Genomic DNA, 24,577 nt, shown 5'->3' with positions numbered 1-24,577 from the left:
TTACATTTTTGTCATAAACTCTGAGCAGACAGGTATTAAAGAGATGTGTCTCTTCAGGGACCTGAAGAACTCCTAAAACTGCCAGGAGTTACTGTCTGCTTCTCAGTTTCCTTTGCTCCAAATGAATATTTTGTACCACCCTTATACCTTGTACCTTATACCTATATCTGTCCCCTCAGCAGGCTTATTTCTGCCTAACAACCTTCCATTATAGAAAATACTGTCCTCTCTTTTTTCTTCTGTTTCTTCCCATAAGGCTGTTAAAAGTGCAGGTAATTAAAATAATTTTCTCTGATATCAAGTTCTATAGTGTTAAAAATAGCATTTCCCCTATTCACGTTCAAATTACTTTTTATTCCTTACACTTATTTTTTAAAAAAACAGATTCAGAAAATGATGCATGAAAATGAGCAGGTGCCAGACATTGAGAAACTTGAGCACTGGGAGTTCAACCTGGATTTAGAAGAACAGGAACGAGTGCAAGAAGAGGCTGAACAAGATGTGGCCAGGGTATGGCAGAATGGGGGAACATTTTAAAACTGTAAGTGGAAAGGAGAAAAATGAGTGAATAACAGAGGATTATCTCAAAGTTGTGTTCACTGCTGAGAAGCAGAAAAACGGAAAAGTATTTAAAGTCACTTTTTGAAGCAGGTGAAACTGCTGATGCAGACAATGCAAATTGGAATATGATTTATGCCAGAAACTATAAATCTCACACTGTGGCCTTGGGCATGTTGCTTAAGTTCTAGAATGCTTTTCATCACATAGAAAATGATGCCTTCAGTACTATGCAATATAGGTTTTGGAGAAGATGGTAGTGATAGTCTAAGATGATGAAATATTGATAATTCATTTTATCTGTTAGTTTTCTTTCAATAATTCAATGCACATTGTCCATATCTTGTTACTTTGCATCACATCTTGTTATTTTCTCTTCTGTATATTGAAAGGCGAGGAAGGAGATTGAGATGGAGAATTTATCCTACTGCTATTTGCAAGATTTAATCAAATATGACTGCTGGGATGTTATGTGTGTAAAAGGGCGTGCAGTTAAGGTAACCTCTTCTTTTTAAGACATTTTCTGCAGTAGTTTATTTATTCCTTAAGGTACTGAGACAAAATAACATGTTTCTGATTTGCTTATGGTGTGGGGAAAATTTTACTTCTTCCCAGGGCTCAGGGAAATCTTTTATTCTGTTCATTTTGTCTGAGCCTAGCTGATTTTACCTTCTAAGGTGGAAAAGGGTGCTGATTAGCAAATAGGCAACACTTTAATTCCTTGATGTCAGACAGTATAGAAGTAAACACTATTTTTCTTTGTGCAGTCCGTAGGACTTCTGCTACACAGAACATAAAGGCAAAACTTAACCCTGATTTTGCCTATTGTAAACAGAGGGAGATGAGTGAAACTGATGGTACTGGATTATCCTAAGGGTAGTGAAAGAGCAAGTCATTTGACAAAAAAAAAACTAGTTCTGGTTTAATTCTGTGGAGAAAGATGGATAAAGAAACCACATCCATAGATTCTTTTTAAAAACTATATTTAATACATTGTCTGTACTAATTGATCCTCAATTTTATTCCTGATTCTAAGAAGCCTTTGTAATTGTTTACCATTCAGGTATTGAACAAATGAACTGATAGAAACATTCTGAAGAAATTCTTACTTTGGGTTTTTGTATTTTAAATTTGAGCAGTGCTTCCATATGGATTGTCAAGTGAGTAATTATCCACTGAAGGAACGTAGTAAAGAAGAGCTGGAAACTTTGAAGAAAGTTCTCCACTTAAAGAAGACTGAGACAGCTGATCTTAAGGTACAGATCATGATATTTTGAGCTGGCATCTTATCACTTCTTTATCTAATTACATTCCTAAGGCTCATTTTCTTGCTGTTGAAGTTAGCCAAAAAAATTTTAAAATAGAAATCAAGACGAAATGTTGCTAAAAAAGATGTATTAGTCTTAAATAATCACAGAATATCTGGGGTTAGAAGAACCCTTTGGAAGTTTATCTAGTCCAGCATTCCTGGAGCATGCAGCACAGGGTTGTGTCCAGTGAGGCTTGGAATAGCTCCATGGTGAAAGAATCCATAACTTCTCTGGGCTACCTTTTCTCACATTTGACAACCCTCACAGGAAAAAGAACCCCCCAAGCCTTCTCCTTCCTGAGGGTAAACAATTCCAGTTCTCTTAGACTGTCCTCACATGTAAAATGTTTAAAGTCTTTACTCATATTAGTGGCCTATCACTGGACTTGCTTCAGTATTCCCAGTGTTGTACTGGGGAACCTACAAATGGACCCAATATTCCAGATATAAACATTTCAACTTGTATTATTTTGATCACTGAGCTTAATTGAAGAATATAACCTCTAGAATTTTTTTCATCATATGCCACTGGATCGTGTACAAATCTAACACAGTTGCCATGTTTGTGACATGCAGGCTCAGAAGAAAAATCTTGAGGTTGACTCTGAGACTGCTTTATCTGAGGAAGAAGGAGAGAAGGCAGCAGAAGATGTGGCTGACAATGGTGCATCTCACTGCCTAAATGGAAGCCTGAGCTGTCAGTATGGTGGCGACACATCTACCCTATACCACCAATGTGACTTGCACACCAGGGAGCAGAAACTCCATCAGACAATATTATTGAAGGTGATACCTTCTGAAATTTGTCTTGCTGCAGTGACACTCTCATATCTGTTGGTTTTCACAGCAGCCACAGCCACTGTTAGATTTTGGACATACTGACGCTAAACAATGGAGAGCTGCACCAGTCTCTGAGTAACTGAGACAAAAGCTGATAAATGCACATAGTGCTGTGGATTTTCCAGCTTGGGTTTGGAAGAACAACATCTTATGAAATTGATTATCTAATTTCAGGGTATCTGTATCCTTTTCAGGGTGCATTTTAGTAAATTGATACAGTAAGAGAGACATATGCTACCCTCTTAAAGTTCTACTTTTCTTTGTTGAGATCAATTATCTCTGCTAAAAGAAGAATTTATCCACTCAGAACACATGCTTTTTTAAATGATTATAAGGTCTGAGGTCTTCTTAAAAAGTCAGTTTCCAATGTTTGTTTGTTTAATGGGCACATTTTACTTATATATGTCAGAGAATCACATGAAAGCATATTGAAACTGCAGGTTGCATCAGGAAAGTATATCCTTTGCTCTCCCTTCCTACACCTGTGACTTACAGTCTCTAGATTTACAGGTCCCATGGTTTTTTCTTTGAAGCTCCTCCTTCTTTCAGCTGAAGAGGGCCAAAAAAAAACCAAATAGAGGACAGACTGATTTTTTTATCTAACTTTGGCAGCAGCATGTTTCTTTCAGATTCTTTCTTAAATGCCAAATACGTAGAAGGAATGAATAAAAATTTCCAGGGAACAAAAAAAGGCAAAAAGAGATCATCTGCCCAACTCCATTTAACAAAGCTTGAACTCTGCCCTTATGATTTTCCCATAACGGGTTTATCAGTTTATCTCCCTGTCACACACACAAATAGACACATTTATGATTCTGATGGCTTGAGGAGTAGTATATAAACATGGATGGATGTGACCTGTGATGCCTTTTCCTGGTCTTAAAATCAAGAATCAAACACAGTTGGAAGGGAAAAAGGGATTTTACCTTGGTATTTATTTTAAGGATCCTTAGGTGCACTACGTCCAGGTCAAATTCACCTCAATGCACACCACAATGCCCACCCACAATAGATCAGGTATAACATTATAGGTCTTACTAATTAGCAGATCTATCAAAAATTCCCCAATGAGAGGCTTGAATGAGCCTCCCCTCCCAGGAGCCTTCCCCTGGATGGTTCTATCTCAGTTTACAGAATGTGTTCTGGAGAGGACCTTGGGGTCTGGGACACACTGATCCCTAACTCTGAAGCTTCTAAAATGTTTAGTCTCCTAGCTTAACAACATAAGTCTAAGAATGTAGGCTAAAAAACACTAAGAATACAAAAAGGTATAAAAAGGTATATAAAAGGGGTATAAAAGAAAAGGCAAAAAATCATTATGGCATCACCTGAACAGTACTGCTGTTTCCTTTTTCTGTATTCCAGGATGTAATTTACAAAGTGAAAACTGCTTTTAATGAGGAATTTGATGCAATTGTACAACAAAAGGAGCAGGAGATAGCACGAGTGAAAGAAGCAAACATGAAGATCCGAGAAATCCTGGAACAGCTTGAACTTCAAGTGGAAGTGTGGGAGCCAGTCCTTACAGATGATGAGATGCCGGAGCGAGCGCTCACCGTTCAGGATTCAGAGGTGTCTGAAAAATGCATCTTTCTATTTCACCCATTCAAATCCAGTTCTCTAATTCTTCACATTTCCAGACATTGTGTCAGTACTGAAAAACCTTAAAGCAGCTATGTCTGTATACTTAAAATCATCTTTTTGGCTCATTTTCTTCCCTTTCTTTTTTAAGGAGAAAAGACTTAATAAGTCAATCTGAAATGAAAAAAATATATACAAAATTAATTTATTGATGCTAAAAGTTTTCAAAATGCCCATAAATTAGGTAGGAATTCTTTGTTCCTGACATTCAAACTGGGCTTTCAGGAACTGCTTCCATAGTTAAGGGTTTGTCTGTTTTCTCTGAGCACCATTTTGAAACAAAGTAGTTTCCAACTGAAAATCTAAGTATTAGAGCATACTTAGTAATGTACTTATAAATTCAATTAATTATTTACAAAGAAACAGCGTATTTTTTATGCAATATTTTCCACTGATGTTATCTGCTCATGTGGCCAATCTTTTGCCATTTCTCTTTGCTCTCTCACTAGTGCATGTTATCCCACTGTAAGAATAGGCATGCACAAAACACAACTAGTATCAACAAAAGTGATGGTGGTTTATATTTTAAGATATTTAAATGTAGTTTTTGTAGCTGTACAAAAGGAGAATTTTCATCTTGAGGAATATTGTCATAGAGCAGAGATAGAGAAAACATTAAGAATTTGTATTACAGCATTGTCATGGTTTAACCCCAGTCAGCAACTATGTACCACACAGTTGCTCGCTCACTGCCCCATCTCATCAGGGTGAGGGAGAGAATTGGAAGGGTAAAAGTGAGAAAACTCATGAGTTGAGATTAGAACAGCTTCATAACTGAAATAAAATATCATAATAATAACAACAATGATAATCGTAATTAATTAAATTAAAACTTAATCATAAATGTAATTAAGAGGAAAATAATAAAAAGAGAAAGAAAACCCAGGAAAAATAACTGATGCAAATGAAAAACAATTGCTCACCACCAACATACCAATCCCAAGGCTGAGGGATGCACTGTACCAGCTACTAGGAAGAAATTTAACTCCATCCCAGCCAAAACCAGGACCACCATTCTTCCAAAGCTTCTTAGTCCCCACGTGATCATGTTTGGAGAAAAGAAGCCTGATATGAACCTCATTTTCTTCCTTCAGATTAAAGCTGAGAAATACTTGACTCAAGAGGAGAAAGAGCAATTGGAATTGCTGGCTAAGCTTGAACGGGAAAGACGCCTTGCTGCTACGGTAATTAAAGTAGTATCCTTCTTACAGGCCTTTGTCTCTGTTAGGCTTTTTAATTAATGCAGCACTGAAACATGCCAGTAATGTAGTATGGGACAATAAATTTAAACTGGTAGGTAACGATATGTGCGTTTTCCCTCTTATTATTGTTTACAATCAGAACTACATAGGTCAGCTGGGGGGAGAAAAGATAATGTTAGACTCACAGTTTTTAAGCATGTGCTTAGGGGCAATTTAAAATACCATATCAGGTGGCTGGGAACTAGATACATGTCCAAAGTCATGCTACTGCTCAATCAGGAGCTTTGTGCTTGATATGTGTTTGTTGATTGAGCAGCCTCTGTTCTCCAGGGATCAGACTAGGAGACCATAGTGCTTTCCTCTGGCTTTAAAATCTATCTGTAAAAAAACTAAGATGGTTCTGGCCCCAAAACAGATCCACAATAAGACAGTGACACTACAACTTCCTTCATCATAGCTTGCCAGTTGGCCAGGAATACCCTATGCCTATGTGTTCTTTCCAAAACTACCAAAATGGCAGTTTTAGTAAGTTATTTGGGATATGAACATCTGTTTACCAGTAAAAACTCTGAAACTTTTGGCATGTTTCACACACATCCCCAAAGAGCATCAATCTACTAGTGACACACTGAATAATCTAGAGGCGAACACTGTTGTTGTCCCCAAAACGTGCAATTGCTACTCTTCTTTTGTACCTTCAAGTATTTTTTGTGGTTGTTCCCAGGATGATGAAAGACTGCGTGCTCTTGATGACATGATGGGTGGAGTGCTAGAAATCAGGAGGGAAGACGTTTTGAAAATGGTGAGATGCGTTTCTGCCATGTCCTTTAGGAAACTTGTGGGCTCTTAATGGCAATGTGAAATTCAACCAGCAAACCTCTCTCTAACCTCAGTGACAGAAGAAAGCTGGAGAACTGTAGAATTGAATTATGACCAGATAGGCTCCATAAGAGAGCATACACAAAAAGAGACCACAAGATTCTACTGCCTGTGTATGATTTACCCATCAACACCTGTTCCTGTCACAGTGGCATACTGTAGGAACATTATCCATTTAATGTATCATCATTACATCTATCTAATATATTACCAATATAACAACTATATTGCTGGGGGGAGGGTCTATCATCCATGGCTGTGATCTTACAGAAAAACAGTTTCATTTAACTCAGCAAATATAGATAGAGGAAGGAAAGGATGTGAAGGAGTGCCACAGAAAAAGGGTAGGGCAGACCTAAGCACTCCTCTGAAATCGATCAGTTTTGAAAAATTAGGACTCCACTTAGAAGTTTACATTAGCATGGAGTTAGATTTGGGGTTCTGAGACAGAAAATGTGGTGTATCTTGTACTGACAGTAGTATTTGAGTACCAAATACTTGTATTTTACAAGATCCAGTAGTGAATTCCTGTAAGGCAGTGAGTCTAGCACAATATAATTACTCTAAAATTACTGGTGCAAGTAACAGACCAGAGCAACAGAATATATATGTTACTTTGACTTGTACCTTACTAAGAAATACGTTTCATGAAATTTAGTGCATGCTGTAGTTTGTTAGTGTGCTGATGTAGACTTAATATTGCTTTTTAAGCATATTTTTCTTCAATACTTCTAGGATATCCCTCCACCTTCTTTTATATCCAGACCTGAGGATCTTTGGAGTGAAGAAGAAAAGAGAACATTTGAAGACTATGAGAAAAAAGTCAAGGAACTGAATGAAGACAAAGAAGAGTATAGAGAGGTAAATTAAAATGAGGAAAAATATGGATTTGTTCACAGTGCTCATGACCAAAGCTTCCTGTCTTTCTCAGAAGCAAGTTCTAAAAATGAATGCCAATAAACAGGCTGGAATAAGAATAAATGATCATCAAAGATCATGTGGCATATTAAATAAATCTTACCTTAGACAGTAGAATTAGGCAGTCTCCACTTACAACAATTACTATGGGTAAAAACTTGTGATAGCCTAAGAAGGTAACTTTCCTTCACAAATGTACCAGTATTTCTGAAATGTGTTTTTCAGGTTCCATTCCCAGAGTTGCTGATGCCATACACAAATAATACAATTATATTTATTCTTCAAAATAGTATTGGAACAACATAACTTTATAGCCTGGCATAACTCTTTCCAAACAAGTAATTTCGGTGGCCTTTTGGCTGAATTACACAGTTCTATATTGTGCATTCTCCATCATCTCATATATATAGATATATATCTAGAGACACATCAGAAATTATTTGTTCCTCCAGATGTAATATAACTGCTCTTGTCCTTCCCTTCCCCAGTTTCTAAGAAATGAATGGAAGAAACTTGAAGATTCCATCAAGGAAACAACACAAAATTTTGATGAGAGTGTCTGCAAACTCTCTGAAAAGAAAGTGAAATCACAGATGGTCATCTACCAGGTGTTGCAAAAATCATTAATTTTTCATCTCTGCCTCTGTGCAGCAGAAATGTTAACTTTTATTATATTACAATCATTTCACAGGAAGAACTCAAAATAGTCAATCTCATTTATGCTTTACTGTTGGATGAAGAGTTGGACACCAGAGAAGCTGGACTTCATAAATTCCTTACAAAAAAGAAGAAAGAAAAAGTAAGTTGTCATTTGGAATGTTGTTAGGAGTAATGTCATGTTTACAGTACAGTTTCATGTGAAGTCTGCTCTTTCCAAACCAAAATCTTGCCATAAAGGACTTTCTGACAATTTACAGGGTCATTGGGTTTTTTTTCAACCTGTACATGCGACATACATATAAATAAATCTGGTTTTCTTAATAGGTACTCAGCTCAGCTCATCTGTAGTTCTTTGGTAAAACTTCATACATTCAGAAGGGCATACTGCTATTTGTTTGCTACATATAATATTCTTTAGTACCTGGTATCAAGCTGCAAGTACCAATTATGTTGGATTTATGACAGGAAGATGCACAAAGAATGTGTAATGCCATCACATTTTTCACTGAGGTGTCCAGTGCAGGCCAGGACCATGCTGATGTGCGTTGCCAGTTCAAAGCATAAGACAGAGTGAGAGTAGCTGACCACGGAAGCAGAACATACCACACAGTACAAAGTGTTTATATTTTTATCAACCAGTTTAACCTCCTAGAGTTTATCCATTCCTGTCTAATCCCATAGAAGTCAACAAAAGCCTGGATAGCACAGTAGTAGATCTGGATTTCAATGCAAGTCTGCAGGTTGGTTCTGGCTCTTGGGACAATATTATCCCATTTGCCCACTTTGTCTTCATGGAGCTGTTCATGAGTCCACAGATAATATTCTGCTGCCTCCACGTGTCAAATCTCCTGCTCATCCTGTGCAGAGCACCGTGTTTGGAGCTGCCAGTGGCACTTTGTGAGCTGCAGGGAGGGATTCCAAACAGGCACCTAGCCCCTACCACTGGATTGGATGGACTAGTTTTAAAGCCATCTGAAGCCAAGTGTACACCAGCTTACATTTTTCAAAATACTTTTTTTTTTCACTTTCTCAGTGGTCCCATTGGTACAACTTTTGGTCCCTGGAAACTGTGAAATACAACAAAACTGTCTCCCCAGCAGAGTATTAGCATTTAACAGCATCTATAAAACGTGACTTTAGTATGTTGACACTTAGCAGAACTCTGCCATGACAATGGGGAAATTGCATTCTAAAGTTAAGAACTCTCCACTGAACAACATTTGAGATTTTTTTGACTGGTCTTACCTGAGATGATGTGAAAGTAAAAGAAAATCTGTGTGGGGGAAAAAAATATCAACATATGTCCTTACATTCAATGTTTCAAAATGCTTGTAAGCACTTCTTATACAAATTTGTTACATTCTTAAGCAGCAGTCTAGTTTAATTTCACAGCACTTCATCTTCCAGCAGTATCTACAAGTGACCCCTGAAGAAGGCACTCTATGGTTACTAAAAGTAGCTCACATGGTTTCTCTAGAAATAAGGAAGTGTCAGTGTATGTGAATAGCCATTCAGTGCTTCTGCTGGCTGTTTCATTCCTGAAATCTTTTGGTTTTACTATAGGTCAAGAGTGCAAGAAAAATCCTGACTGCAAAAAATGGTGTTGAGGCTTACACAGGCCCCTATAAAGACGCAATACATGAAGGGAAGGTGAGACTCTTGGAAACACAAGGAGGTTCAGAAGTTAAAAGTTAATGTTGTGTCTTGATAATGAGAAGAATGTACTTCTCTGTAAGCAAGAGTTCTGGTCAACTCACTGATCAATGAAATTAGGCAATAAAGGACAGTGTGTGTCCTTTAAATTGAAGAATTTTTGAAATAGTGCAGATTCCCATGATGTTTGGGAGTGCTTGGAAAAGCACTGTATCCTGTATTTCGAAGATATGGGCATGTTGATGCTTTTTTAAAAAATGATATTGTGGTAACAAGAAAGCTTTCTTCCCCACCCCCAGAGCCTGGAACATGGTTTTATAGAGGAGTTTGCTGATATACCTGAGGATCTCCTTCATGAACTTCTACAACTTTACAAGCATCGGCCAGAGTAAGATCCCCTCCCCTGCTAATATTTCTCATGAGTCAAGAATGAGAATACTATTTATTCTAATAGTCTACATTATATTGCCTGCTTTTTATTGGATAGTTAACAATAGCTAATTTCCCATCATGCTAACAATTGCTATTTTGAATGTACATTTCCTTATTCACTCCACAAAACCTATTTTAAATGCAATCTAAATAATCATCAGGTTCCAAGACAATACTCTTAGTCTGTGTAGTCTTATCTATTTGCTTTTTGCAAGAGACTGAGGTTTGTGACCTTCTTCTATGCAAGAGGAAATACAAAGTACATCCTGTCTGTGCTGTGTGTGTGCACTAGGACCCCATGGACTGAAACCCTCCTTGACACCGCTAACCCCTATGTGAAGGGATCACCTGAGGATTGCCAAGACGCACTTTCCCTTTTAATGAAAGCCATGGATGAACTGGATAGTCCTGAGCACATGCCTAGTGGCTTAGACCAGTCTGTGTGGGAACGTTTTTGTCTAGCTAGACGAAATAAAATGGAGAGTGAGGAGCTGGTACGTAAAAGTCTTTATTTTGCCCATATACTTCTTGATATTTTGGAGTCTTAAACTTAAGTGGAGTTACCATGTATGGTCAAGCTAATGGTGAAATCCAGGATCCATAAATTCCATTGGCCTTTGAAAGTTTCTTCTGGCCACATCAATTCAGAATAACTAGGAAGCCTGTTCTCTTGTTCTAGCTGAGTTGTTCTTCAGAGGAAAAATTAGCATGTTAATATGGATGGATTTGATCAGAGTGATTGTGATCTTGATATGGTTTCATTAAAAATAAAAAAATATCACTTTCCCTTTCTCTATCCATACCAAAAAAAACTATAAGGTATTTGATTCCCATTACCTGTTGAAGTCATCCTCTCCCATTAGCATTCTACACTTGCACCAATGCATTCCAATATTTTTCTAGAACATAAAGAACAATTCTTAACAAAAGGTGTTTCTGGAGATGTATTTGTTCATTATGAAAGCATGAATGCATAAATCTGAATTATCCAGAAAAAGATATACATGAAATTTGACCAAAGGAGATGCAAATATGATTTCCCTTCAAGTGAATAAACTATGCATATATGAACAAATAATTTTCTGAGCAGAGTACAAGGATTGTAACCTTTATTTCTCACATGCGGTACTGAGATTCTCAAAATACTGGGCTGCATTATTTATATATACAGATATCTTCTTAGGAACTTGTCTTCTCTGTCCTCGTCAGGCTTGCCCTGACATACTGACAAAGTTGAAAAAGTTGGGAATGTCACAATGTTGCTTGCCTAGGTGAAATGGAAGGCCCTAGCACTGGAAGAGATGCAGGCCTTTCTCCAGAGAAGAGTGGATGAAAATGAGAAGATGAAGTCAGAATTAGAGAACATTTTCCAAGAACTCACTTGGTAATTTTGTGTCTTTTCCTATGTTCAGCTAACCTTTAATACTCCACTAATGCAGAACAAAAGTTACAAACAAAATTACACATCTCTGTTCTCCAACACTCTTTTATCTAGGTTTCATTGTTGCTTGGACCTGCAATATTTAATTTTTTCATGTACATAACATAATTTTCACATTTGTTATCATCAAGACCAAATCCCAAAGTGAAATATACAGGAAAATGGCTGGAAGTCTCTTCTGTTTTCTTTTCAACTGATATTAAGATCTCTTTTCAGTAATAACATTTTCCCTCAGAACATCTGCTAGAGTATGTTAAACTGAATCCAGTGGTTGAAAACTTCATGTATACACATATCATAAATTGCAGATTTTGTAGTCACTTTAGAAGCAAACAGAAGACAGGCCGTTGAAGAGTAAGCCCTACATGGACATACCACCATTATGTAATAAATACAACCATTGAGAATCATGGGAGTATTTATATAATCCTGTTGAAATCACTAAATGCTGTTTCTGTTTTCTGCCCTCTTAGGCTGAAGGAGGAAAAGATGAAGCTTCAGCAGAATTTGATGGTCCAGTTTTTGCTAAAACAAGGACAGGTGGAATTGGGAAGTACTGAGGTCCCAGACTACAGTGATGCTGTTCTCATTAACAGGAGTGTTGTTGAAGAACTGAATAGCACTCTTGCGGTAATTCACATTATCTGAAAGGAATTTAAGCTTTTTAAACAAATGCATTGTCCTTCGGGGGCTCTGCTTTATCTCCAGTTTGACATCTAGTTTCAATTCAATACAACACACCAGCAGGCTCAATTGTAATCTAGAAGCTATTAAGAATTCTCTAATGTCTCTTCTCATGATGTAAAGATTGCAGTGCAGACTGCTTTCTCGATGTTTGGTCAATACAATTTAGATCAATGAAATGGCAACAGTCTTCAGACACTCCATCACTTACACATATATTGTAAATAGAAAATGCTAATATCCTGGGACCAGTCTGAAAATTCCCTCGAAGCAAACTTACAGTCATGTTAAGAAGCATTTGAATAATAGCTCACATTAAATTAAAAAATTAATACAGCTTTTTATGTAAGGTGAAATTGGTGATGATACTTAAAACAGTTTTTCATACCTTCATGAACTGTTCATTTTTTAGGCATTCTAGCTGTAAAAAAATTGCCTTTTACTGCTATTGCACAAAGCCTTCAGTAACATCTGCAAAATACCTTTAACAGAGCAAGCTTGAATTTGTAGACCTAAAATGCCTTTCCATTTTTATATAAGATAGATAGATGGAGGGAGAGGGTAGTTGTCATTTTCTTCATCTATTTCTATGATCCAAGGCTGTGACACAGAGCATAAAAGAGAACAAACTTCCTTAAAAGATAACCATCTGGAGCAAATCCTGGAAAGAGACTGCAGTATAGCATGTTTAACTGACTAAAAATATAACTTTGGAAGCTTGCCCCTCTTCTTGCAAACAATTATTCCATAATCTGCCAAGTGTGTTAATTAGGATTTATCTATTTTTTTAGGCTCAAGGAGAAAAAAAAATTACTGCCATGGTAGAATTTAAAGACTTCTCTAAAGGGATAATACAGCTGGAATGGGAACACAAGAAAATGAAAATGCAGATACAAGATCTGACAGAGAAGGCTCGGGATATTGTAATACTACCTATTTCAAAAGATTGCCAGCTAGTGAGTTGCTTTCTCTAATTTATATTTTAACTGCAGAAAATTATGCTGCCTATACCTGTAAGAAAGATCATTTATATTTATACCTCGTAAGTCTCTTATTACCTGAGAAATATGACGCCGAATAGGTCAACAAGTCAGCTTTCAAAGGGAAGTTTTATTCATGAGATTAGCAGTGATGAAATTCTTTGGGACATTCAAGTGTAAATTAAGGCAAAATTAGCCCTAAATATTAGTGTTTCAAAACTGGCGAATAAGGAGTCAGGATTTTGCGCCACAAGGAACAGATCTTTTAAACCGAGCAGCATCCTTTTTAAGTGGAAGGTCTGAGGTGCCCCCATCTGGTATCACACAGAAATACCGTAACTTTGCTCTACACAGGCACTGAGCGTTCCTGCCGGAGCCTCACGGAGTCCCACCCTCTCACTGCCCCCTTTGCTGGCCCAGCAGCAGAACAGGGAATTGTTTGCCATGCCTAGCAGGCAAGAGGGGGCAGCCGGCCAGCATGTCAGAACCGATATAGCTTTGAACAAGCCCAGCTGGCAGGCCAGGAAACAGAGGTAAAGGTCGTGGGACACAGCCAAGGATACTGCTGGAAGAAGAAAGGAGGAAGAAGAAAGGTTGTAGGGAAAGTCTGAGGGTACTGCAGTATGGGATGTAGGAGACTGCAGGGAAATCTTATGGGCTTGTGGTGATGATGTGGGTGGCATAAAGGTTTGGAGTGAGGGATGCTGGAGGATGGGTAGGCTGAAGATGCAGCAGTGGGGACAGCTATAAAGCACAGAGAAAAAGAAAAGTGTTGGACAGCAGGTAAGGATACTGCAGTTCAATCAAAAGATTAAAAGAAAATTCAAACCGTACGTTTTCCTTAATCTTCGTTTGTTTTGCTGCTGTTCAAATGCTTGTTCTGAATCACAGCCACAGGACTTTAATAACTAACTCCAGTCAACAGAACAGCTTTCCAAAGAGGTGATGTGACAATACACTGAAAAATTCTTGTGGCAAATTTATCACCAGTGTTGCCATAAGCTCAGACTTCATTAACTGATGAGCAGAATTCTCACCCTTCACAGAGAATTAAACTGCCCATAGCAAAGGCATTTTCCAGTTTAATCAGAATTTGAGCGCCCTGAGGGGCTTGACTTATGTCAATTTTTGAGTAGAAATATGGGGTTAGTGGGAAAGACAAGGCAACAAATACCCCAACAATAGGAACGGAAAAAAGGATGGCTTAGATAAATGTGTGTGGGCAAGGACCTGAGAATATCTGGAATGAGGGCTGTTAATGAAGCAGTGAGTGAAAGAAGTTTAATTCTGTAGACAAGGAGCCTTCTGGGTCTTTCCTGCTTCTCCTCTTCTAACTAGAACAGTCCACAGAATTCTACCTGTCACGTTGGTGGGACAGTACTCTGGAAGGATGAATCTACATCTACAGAAACTTTTCTACTGCCCATTACAGATCCATAAAAAATTATGGGGTTTACCATTTGTCATTTGATAAAGAGGTATTTTAGTAGCAGTGTGCTCAAGAAAAAAACCAATAATTTCTCTGAAATCTCAATCACTATGCAGCTAGAACAGTAAAAAAAGTAAGAACAACTAGGAAGCCATTAGACAGAAAATAATTTTCCTCTCTAGCCTAAAGACAGACTGTCTTAGGCCTCCAGCTGTGTTATCTTAGACTACGTTATAAACAAAAGTATAGCTTGGGGCTTTTGACAATCTCAGCGTAATTGTTTGGCCTTTGTTTCCATCATAATTATATAATAGATAACATCCTTTTTAACAGCTGCACAGCCCAGTACTCATATAGCATCCAAGAGTATCCTTACAATGTCCACTTATGATCACTAGTAAGCTTTACCACTGCAGAATTTTAGTTCTTTGAGTTTCACATAGTATGATTTTCTTTATAGAAGGGTAGAAAGGTTGAGAATTAACAGGCATAAGATAATTTTTTTCTGGTTTTACTTCTTCAGTTCCTAACTGTGCAGAACTACGACACCCACATCGCTCAGCACTTAGCCAGGATGGAGCAGAGTCTTGGTGTCATGGATAAGGTAAATCCTAAGTGAACCACCACATCTGAAAGTTTAAATGCAGCTCCTTGCCTTCATTAGCAAGAGGTGTTGGAAAGAATAAGGGCAATTGATATAGACATGCTAACTCAAGGACTGAGTACAGCCATAATAGCACACACACACACACACACACACATATATATATATATATATCTCATGTATTTGTACATCTGGCTTTCAATAGTTTCCTCAACTTGAGCTGTGCTGTCTACAGCAGCAGTTCTCTAGTGTTTGGAAGCAGTCATCATAGATGGATTGCTGCAGAGATCAAGCCTAGGGAGAGAAATCTACTTACTCTGTTACTGGAATTAAATACTTTCCTATCCTGAACATCTGAATGCAGACCTGCTAATCACTTCTTACACAGCACCGCATATAAAAGTCACTCTTCCATTTCTAATGAAGCATTCTTTCAGTCTGCACTGTTTAATGTTTCTCTCCAAGAGCACCAGCCTGTTCAAAGTATCCCTGGCCCCTGTATTCAAAATAACAGAGACATAACAATCTGATTTGCTGGCTAGCTCATCTATTTCTTCATTCAGATTATGACTGTCCTTGTTTTTAAGTGATTCCTCTGGATTTTCTCCAAGTTGTGCTAGTTGGCATCAGCCTCCTCTTCAAGCTTTAGTATTTATCTTGTCCCTTTACAGTAGCCCATCCATCAGCAGCAGCAGCTCCCAGCAGCCAAGAGCATGTCCTTAACTCACTGATTCCATTTCCTTCCTTTTCTCCCTTTGCCTTTCAAGTTTTATCTTTAATATATCTCTCTTCCTGACCCATACCTCTTTATTCCTTGGCTGCTCCTTAAATTAGAACTCCATAATCATATTGGGATACAGTGTGTGAAAGACACTATGCAAAGTAAAGCTTAGAATGTGCTACTAGTCAAATCAACATACATGTAAGTTTATCAAGCTACAACACAGTGCTTGATTATAGCTTTTCATCATAAGTTTGAACAGTTTTTCTATGACCTCATATACTTTATTAATTTCAAAATGAACAGTTGCACAAGAAGAATGTGAAGAACCATCAGAAAAAAGTTAGAGAGCTCAAGAAGGGCATCCGTCTAAAAGAGCAAGCAAACTACGAGCTCAGCCTGCAGCTGAAGGAAATGCTTATCTCTGTGTCAGAAAGGATGCACATCATTGAGGCAGCTGGTGAGTCCAGGGATGCACTTCAAGGCACAAGCAAAGAACGTTCAGAAAATAACTCCAAGGCTGGACAGTGCTGTTCTCCACCACCAGCTGAGGGGCAAGGAATGCCTGTCTGTTACTGTGTGTGCACAATGAGCAGAGTCCCTCCTGCCAAAGCCTAACATGGTTACTGAAGAGTTACCGGGAGCCTGTGGCTCTTGTAATCAAAGCTAATTGACTAAATTCCTGAAACTAGTCAAGTCAAAATATTACAGTCATTAATAACTTCATTAGGCAACATGCTTTCATTTTTTCTGAGAGCTGTTCAATGGGCTCCTCTCCACCCTTCCAAGAGAACACAGGAAGTAATGTGGAGCAAAAAACAGTATTCACTATTAGGAAAACTATAGAGATCTTTCCACTAGTGGAAAACAGTTACAGATTTTCAAAACAGTAGGTACTTGCTAGAAACTAAAGAAAGCATGCCCAGTACCTTTTTGGAAGATTTTGCTTTATTCAGTACTATACAGGCTCTTAAGCCCAACTGTGAGCCTTTTTTAAAATGCTTGCCTATTTTACACAGAACTTGGAATAACCCCAGGACAAGTCCCATATAAATATAGACTACACCTGCCCTATGAGCACAGGCTAACACTAATACTTTATTTTATGCAGACACACGGGATATTTCTGAAAAGATTACAAAGCAGCGTTACCAAGAGATTTTGAAGCAGAAATATCTACGGAACTTTATAAGGGAACAGGAAAAACAACTTACAATTCTTCAGTCAGAAGCTGAAAGTCTGAAACCAAGAATACTCCATATTGTTTAAAAATCAGAGTCGAGGTAGATGAATAATACCATGGTCTTATCTAAGGAAAAGAGTTTTGACAGCTGATTCTTCTCCCTGAACTTTTCTTCCCACAAATTATTTCTTCTGTAATTCCTTTAAATATAACTTCCATTTGAAAGATGCAGGTTTGTATTTTTTACCCCCATTATAGTTCAGTTGATGAGATTTATTTCTACTGGTTTTGTTATATAAGTCATGTAGCTCATTACAGAAAACAAAAGATACAAGAAAATGTCGACTGATAGAAGAACAGGTATATTTGTATGTCCATTGTTTGCAATATGCAGTTGTAGAACCTTTTAAAGGTAAAGAAATCTCTGAATTGGCATCTGCTAAAATTGATGTCTGTGGATTTAACATAATTTACCCTTGTGATGGCACAGGTGCAGGTTTCTGAGCAGATGTAGGGATGCTTCCTCCTGACCATGTGTGCGACCTGGCCCCCTCCCAAAAGCAGCTGTGTCTTATCATGGTATAATTACCCACAGCCAGCAGGAGCTGTGGCTGCTGCCACGGGCAGGAGCACAGGAAAAACAGGTTTGGAAGCATCTGGCCTCCTGAAATAGCTGCTAGCATCTCCCACCCCTTTACATTTGAGATGCAGTATATTCTCCTGCCAGATCCCTCCACGACAGCTAAGAAAAATAAAGAACCTGTGATAAAATTAACTACTGCTGGAGCCCAATCTACCTGCTCTGGCATTTTCCCTGCATTTTATTTCCCTGCTTCATGGTGTGTGTCACTTCTTCTCCTTTCATAAATTCACATGACATCTAAACCCATTTCATTGTGAAAGCATCAATAGCTTTGATAGCTTAAAATTCTACATTTTAAAGAAAAATCTATTTCTGTTGTGATCCTGTACATCTCCTTTTTTGCTTTACCATCTGTAAGGATTTTAATTACATCTCACTTACTGAAACACTTTTTGTCTTCCTGCTGAAACTGCCCTAGAAGCACCTGAGTTCCAAATGTGCCAAGGATCTCAGGGAAGAGAGCTGGCCCCTTCACCAGGCACCATCATCAGGCAGAGAAATAGTGCTTTAATACTCAAAATACAATTAGCAATAAGGGGTGTTCTGCATTAATTCTCTGTGGACAGCAACAATCAGTATTCTTAAGAGCAAGCTATAGGTACAGGCCTAAGTCTAATGAGCCCTATCACTGTTAAGAGGGTGAGTATGATCTTTGGTTTTCTTTCTCTTGAGCTGTCTAAGAAATTACTCCCTTATTAAGGAAACAGGATATAGCACCTGTAAACAAAAGAGGTAAGGTATAACCAATAAGAAAACAAGATTCCTAGCAGGGAGAGTTGTAAAGTAAAGATTTGTGTATTGTTACACTTGAGAAGCAGTGATTTGGGGAAAATAAAAAACAGAAGTCATCATGATGAGAAAATAAACAATTTCAAGTTAAAAAAATAACTTTTAAAAAAGGCATTTATTGGAGAAGAAATGAAATTATATAGATTTATTCAGCTTTAAGATGCTGTGTTTGAAGCAATCCCATTTAATAAGGCCTTGTTTTTCTTATTTATTTGAAGAGAGAAAACACCTCGGTATAGTATGAGAGTAGAAAGTTGGTTTCAATTTTCTTGCCTCCCCTTGTATTACCTCAGGCTGTGGCAGAATGTTTATGAGACAGCAGCCCTGAAGAGACTGTCTGGACAAGTACCTGAAAGCAACTGCATTATGGCACATTTCCTTCAGTAAAAGTTACAGCTAGTGAGAACATCTTATCTCAGCTTTGGTGTATTAACATCATGAAAATTAGTTACCTTTACTTAACTCACAAAATGCTGTCATTAGCCTTCATTGGCTGACTGGCACCAGGAAGACATTTTTAAAATGGAGGTATCTACAAACTGAACTCTTCCCCATCTGAACATGAACAGAATTGACATCAATACAAGTAACCATGCAGAGACTAATCAAAAAATGGACTGCTTTCAACCTGTTAAAGTATGACTTAATTTTATTTTTCTTAAATAAAAATTCACTGACCAAGTCATTAAGCCAGGTTCTCCAAAACATCACCAGTTTGATTTTTTTCCATGAAGTAATGCCTTTTACAGTGCCTACTGTATGTACGTACAAAGCTTTACAAGTATCTCTGGAGAAAACCTCCTAACCCCAAAGCATAAAGTCCACTGTCTGACCAGCACTTCTGACATGATCAGAATTTATTCAGTCTTTTCTGCTTTTGTGTCTGCGTAAAGAAAACTCTGCAGCTGCAGATTATTCATCTACAAAATCTTCTTCTGTTCTGCTGTAGTGCAGTAACTGGTCTTCTAACCCAAAAGTATCAATGAGCTGAGTGAGACTCACTTTCTTGCCATCTGCAGAAAAGGCCGACTGCAGTTCATACAGCATCATCTGGGTGCTACTTCTCCACTTCGCTATCAAAGCCTGCAGCTCAGACAGGTTGTTCTGAAATTGGGACAAACAAAAAAAGGGTCATCATTTGCTGATATAAGGGGGTTTTGATACCCTGCAGGTATTGTTATACAATGCCTTAAACTGAGACAATACACAAACACCACACTAAAAACACAGTAAGTATTGCCTCACCTTGGATCGATACATCTTCACCAGTTTCAGCCTACGAAGTAGCTCTTCCTTCTCCTGCACTTGTTTCACCAGCTTTACTTTTTCTTCCAGGGACTGTTGCTGACCAAGATCAACCTGTAGCACACCCAAATTCTCTGCTGATCCACAAGGATCACTCTCCTGTAAGGGACTTTTGCAACATGTATGTCCAGTGCTATTTCCTTCCAGATTTTCAGAACCATCCCGTAATGTGGAACAGTCTGTACTTGTCTCTGGCAAGCACCCTGTGTCAGCACCAGCAGAGTCTTTTTCTTCGGTGTCTATTTTGAGCCTCTTTGCCACTGTAAAATTGGCATTAAATGAACGTCTTGTTTTCCTTAATCGTTCCCTCAGAGCTGCACTCATTTGCTAAAAAATAAAATAAATAAACCCAAAAAACCCAGGTGGTCAGAATAATCTCAAATTTTTATCAAATCTCAAACAACTGTTTACCCATCATTATTATTTACATAGAATAAGTAATATATTTAAGTATCATTGTAAAGCCAGACTTCCTAATTCTCTGTATTGCCTTCAAAAACTTGAACAAAGTTAACTTCCTCCTTTCACACGTATTTGCACACATCATAGCTGCAAGATATGGAAAGATGTAGCTCCACATTTTCTTGGACAAAATCCCATATTCTATTGAAGCAAACTTACTCATCTAGTCTTTGTGTAAAAGAAATATGGCATATTTCATCTTGGCTAATTTTATTCGATCAAGTTCAATTTCCCCTCTAGTTTAATGGAGGTGAGGGTTATTTTTCCTGCTATTCCACCCTATCACATATTAGAACTAGTACACAAATCTGTATTCTAGAGCATATTAAAAATATCTGTATAGTTTTGACTTGTTCATGCTTTGGGATACTTCACAAGCATCTAAAAAGATTTTTTCTTCAAAATAACTATTTCTTTATAATCTATGCCTAACATTTTTATTTATAGAAATGCACTAAAATATGGGAGTGAGGGATTAGTTACAGAATACTTTCAAGCCAAGCCTGTCCTGCATTGGTCTGGATACTGTAACAGTATCACCAATTCAAATGCCAGGATAAGACCAAGGCAGAGCTCAGCACTATGGAGAATATACAAACTGAAAGCGTTGTAATTTGTTCCACTGCAGGCAGAAGTCACAGAAAGTCATCCTGCATGCATAGCAACCCAGAAAACTAGGATTTGAGAAAACTGAAGGTGACAGGCTGAAACAAACAAGCAAAAAGTCCACCCCACACCCTATATAGTATTTGAATTTCTTAATATGGCATTTGGATTATGTTGCTCCATCACTTTGTATTCACAGCCAACATCTGCATTTTCAGAGCAAAGTATACCAGGCACATTGCTTACCTGCACAGCCTTGTACCTACAGGTATAAGGTACCTGGCTTTGGACTTCCAGCAAACAATATCTCAGTGACTTCTGACTCCCTTATGATTTCACAAGCATTTTTGTTACTGTGAAGAATCACACTATTGGAAAAGCATTAAGTTTTCATACCTGTTTCCCTGAACTAGTCCCCTGTGGAGGTGCTGCCCCAGAATCCTTGGGAGTATTGCACAAAGATGGCAATTTATCCAGCACTGACTCTTCCATCTCGAGATGAATAGCAGTCTCTGTTAAATGACAGAATGAATTATGGTGTCATTTTCACCTGATTATAATGAGCCATGTGGCTGCAGAAATGAGTAAAAAGCTCTAATATGAAATTCTGAGGCTTATTTTCTAATTGGCATGTTCAAAAAAGACATCTGCACAAGTTACACAACTGTTTCATGAGCTAAGTAGCATCTTGCTTTGTGAACAGCTTTTCTTTAAGAGGATGCATGACACTACTAACTGCTATGAAGTATTTTACCATCAATTTTATATATTATTTTTCCCCTTGCTCCTAAAGCTCTGTGGAGCCAGGAAGATTTTTGTTGTCCACATGTATACACAATCATTTTTACAGAACAGAATAATTGGGTATCCAGGTCCGTGAAAATAATCCAGTCTCATTTGATCCTTCCGGGGATGCTGCTTAAAAAAGTAATTACTCACACAGGTAGAAGTTTTGATTAACAGGAAGCATCCCCAGCTCACTCAGAAAGGCACCTTAATTAAAATGGTTAAGTCACACCTCCCAGCACGAACCAACTTCAAATCCATTTGGCAATGTTTAACTTCATTTAGTAATTGTGAGCCACCTGCTAACGACCAGAATGCAGCTGGAAAATCGACAGCTACACCTCTGCTCACTTGCAATTGCAATTAGGAGTTTTGAAACAGAAGCCTCTCAAGAATAAAATCCTGTGAACCAAAACTAGGCAACACAGGAATGGCACAAGGGGCTTCCTCTTCAGAGATTAAAAATGCCAAAGCTTTATTATGACAAAGCCTTAATAGCCCAGCAACCCTGGTCTTCCTGGCTTGATACCAAAGGATAGAGGTACTCATTTATCTTAGAAGTCAACATTCCTCCCCAGCTGTTCAAAACTGAACATACAGTACTCTACTAAAACACCCCAGACCTTAGCAAAGAGTCTAGTTAATTGGGTATTTTAGCAATCTATCAATTAAACAGGAAGCCCACAGCATCCATTAAATATCATGGAAGTTTAATACTACTATTTCTTGGTATAAGCAAGAGTCTAGAAAAAGCTACATCATACTTATGTATACTGCATGTCACAAATATGTAATAAGTCTTTCCAAGCAGCAAAATCATTTCAAGGCTGAGAGATAGCTTTAAAAATAGACAGCTTAAAAAAACCGCAAACAATCCTATGATTCACTACCTTTACTTTCTAATGCAGATTCGTTTACAAATGACCATAACAAATACTTTGTGCACTAGTGTGCTAATGCTGTTACTTGGCAGCACATACACACAGATCTTCTGCACTCTTAAAATCCTTTCCCTGTATCTTAGGCCAAGAATCCTTGACATTTTCAAGCAGTGATGCTGTTTAACACACAAGTAATTCTGTCCAGTAAGTAAAGAAAACCTGAGTTAGAAGGGGAAAAGACAATTTTGCTTTTCAGTACTTACTTGACTTTGGCACTTTGGGTACGCCTGTGACTACGTCCTCAGTTTTCCTGCTTATAGCTACCTTATATAACGGCACTCATTCCTTTTACTTTCTCAACAGCAAAAGATTCTATAAACACTCAATACAGCTTTTGCCTTGCTAGTTTTCCACTCGCAGAGAAGCAGGACCAAGGCTGGGCAGCCCACAAGCAGGGCCACAGACCCGTGAAGCTCGTTCTGAGGTGTCGCACCCCAAAAACGCAGCCACAGCACCGACCCGCAGGGCTGAGGAGAGCGGGGAGGCCCCTCGAGGAGCACAAACCCCCCAGAACCCGGGTGAAGGAGGAAGCAGCCGAGCAGAGCCGCCCTCGCTCCCCTCACACGGTTCAACCTCCCGCTACCGGGGCAGGGGCGGGGCAGCCCCGCGCCTGCGCGCCGCGCGCGCCCGGGTGGTGCGAGCTGTTCGCGCCTGCGCGCAGGGGGAGGCGCTGTGCGGCTGAGGGTGCGTCGGGAGGGGGTGGGAGCTCCTGCTCCAGCTCCCGATCCCGATGTCGCGGGAGGAAAACGCGGGGCATCCCCGAGGACCTCGTAGACTTTCCTGTTGCATCTGGGCATGCCAGGAGGTGCTGTGTCCCTTAGGCCAATGTGGGCCCGCCACTACATGGCTGGGGTCAGGGCTAAGGCTAGGTGCCACCTCAGAGAATCACAGAATCGGTTAGGTTGGAAAATACCGTTAAGGTCATCGAATCCAACCTATGACCCAACACCACCATGCCAGCTAGACCATGGCACCAAGTGCCACGTTCAGTCTTAAACACTTCCAGGGGTGGTGCCTCCACCACCTCACTGGGCTGTCTGTTCCAATTCCAGGCACCGTTTCTGTGAAGAAATTTTTTCTAGCAACCAACCTAAACCTTCCCTGGCCTAGCTTAAGACGGTAAGACAGTGTCCCTGCAAGTGTCCCTGTGCCAGGGAGTGGGTTTCTGCCTCAGCATGGAGTGCTCCCCACCATGGATAGCACAGTAGGCCCTGCCTTTTGTCACAGCCAAGGGAGCCACAGCTCTCCACCTCAAGCTGCCAAAGCGTTTATCCCAGGCACTGTCTCCTCACATAAGGGGAAAAAGTGTAACTGAGGGACACAGTGGGAGATGTGTGACCTGAGCAGCACTGTCATGGTTGCGGGAAAGAAGTGAAAATGAAGCAATTTGACTGGAGAAACACGCAGGGAGATTGTGACTGTGACAAGGAGCAACCCCAGCTATGGCTGCACTGTGTAGTTCAGGATTAGAGAGTTCCCTGATGCTCAAAGGCACCGCTGAAGCAAGAGTGGTGTTCCTGTCTCTATCAGCTGCACACCTGGCTTCCCCATGTGGATTTACTTTTCTCAGAACTGATTTGTACAAAATGTTTTTCAACTGTAACTGTCAGGACAGACAAAATGAGCTGTGGAAGCCGTAACAGCAACAGCTCCCAGGCCTTAGTGATGATGTCCCAGTGGTTCCTCCAGCACTGCCCACAGCCGACCAGCCCCGAGCTGTGCATCGATGCCTCACGCAGCTGTGCTGAGAGCTGCACGTGGGGTGCAGGCACCCACATGCTCTCACTGGATTGTGCCCCTAGCTTGTGTGTCAGAACTGCATTAATTTCCTGCCTGGTTCCTCCTCACAGCTACAGATGAGGATGGTCTATTTTCTGTTAACCTTGGGTAACTCCCATCTCTATTGAGAGC

At 39.2% G+C, this 24,577-nt stretch overlaps 2 protein-coding genes across 2 annotated transcripts in view; one reads left to right on the top strand and one right to left on the bottom strand.

Moving 5' to 3' along the window:
• The window catches only part of CFAP43 (cilia and flagella associated protein 43), a gene marked incomplete at both ends in the record, with an annotated part of 43,121 nt that extends 25,901 nt beyond the window's left edge, over positions 1-17,220 (top strand). Inside the window, 19 exons of the mRNA XM_082285843.1 lie at positions 385-510; positions 951-1,055; positions 1,698-1,814; positions 2,444-2,653; positions 4,073-4,279; positions 5,443-5,532; positions 6,275-6,352; positions 7,165-7,290; positions 7,836-7,955; positions 8,039-8,146; positions 9,571-9,657; positions 9,960-10,048; positions 10,385-10,586; positions 11,364-11,476; positions 12,007-12,163; positions 13,009-13,173; positions 15,150-15,230; positions 16,258-16,411; positions 17,063-17,220. Of these exons, the coding sequence (XP_082141969.1) occupies positions 385-510; positions 951-1,055; positions 1,698-1,814; positions 2,444-2,653; positions 4,073-4,279; positions 5,443-5,532; positions 6,275-6,352; positions 7,165-7,290; positions 7,836-7,955; positions 8,039-8,146; positions 9,571-9,657; positions 9,960-10,048; positions 10,385-10,586; positions 11,364-11,476; positions 12,007-12,163; positions 13,009-13,173; positions 15,150-15,230; positions 16,258-16,411; positions 17,063-17,220 (2,493 nt within the window). The remainder of the gene's footprint in view (positions 1-384; positions 511-950; positions 1,056-1,697; positions 1,815-2,443; positions 2,654-4,072; positions 4,280-5,442; positions 5,533-6,274; positions 6,353-7,164; positions 7,291-7,835; positions 7,956-8,038; positions 8,147-9,570; positions 9,658-9,959; positions 10,049-10,384; positions 10,587-11,363; positions 11,477-12,006; positions 12,164-13,008; positions 13,174-15,149; positions 15,231-16,257; positions 16,412-17,062) is intronic.
• A 2,258-nt stretch (positions 17,221-19,478) lies between these two features.
• Positions 19,479-22,916, bottom strand: SFR1 (SWI5 dependent homologous recombination repair protein 1; the record flags this gene model as incomplete). The annotated part of the gene is made up of 4 exons (XM_082285842.1): positions 22,870-22,916; positions 21,336-21,451; positions 19,812-20,198; positions 19,479-19,670 (listed from the first exon to the last, which is right to left on the bottom strand). Exons 2-4 carry the CDS (start codon positions 21,429-21,431, stop codon positions 19,479-19,481), a joined length of 675 nt encoding a protein of 224 aa, XP_082141968.1. The 5' UTR covers positions 21,432-21,451; positions 22,870-22,916.
• Between the last annotated feature and the right edge of the window lie 1,661 nt (positions 22,917-24,577).

The sequence above is a fragment of the Coloeus monedula genome (assembly GCF_965178545.1).
Source record: "Coloeus monedula genome assembly, chromosome: 8".
NCBI lineage: Eukaryota > Metazoa > Chordata > Aves > Passeriformes > Corvidae > Coloeus > Coloeus monedula.
Note: the sequence above shows the minus strand (reverse complement) of the source record. Positions and strands in the feature narration are given on the sequence as shown.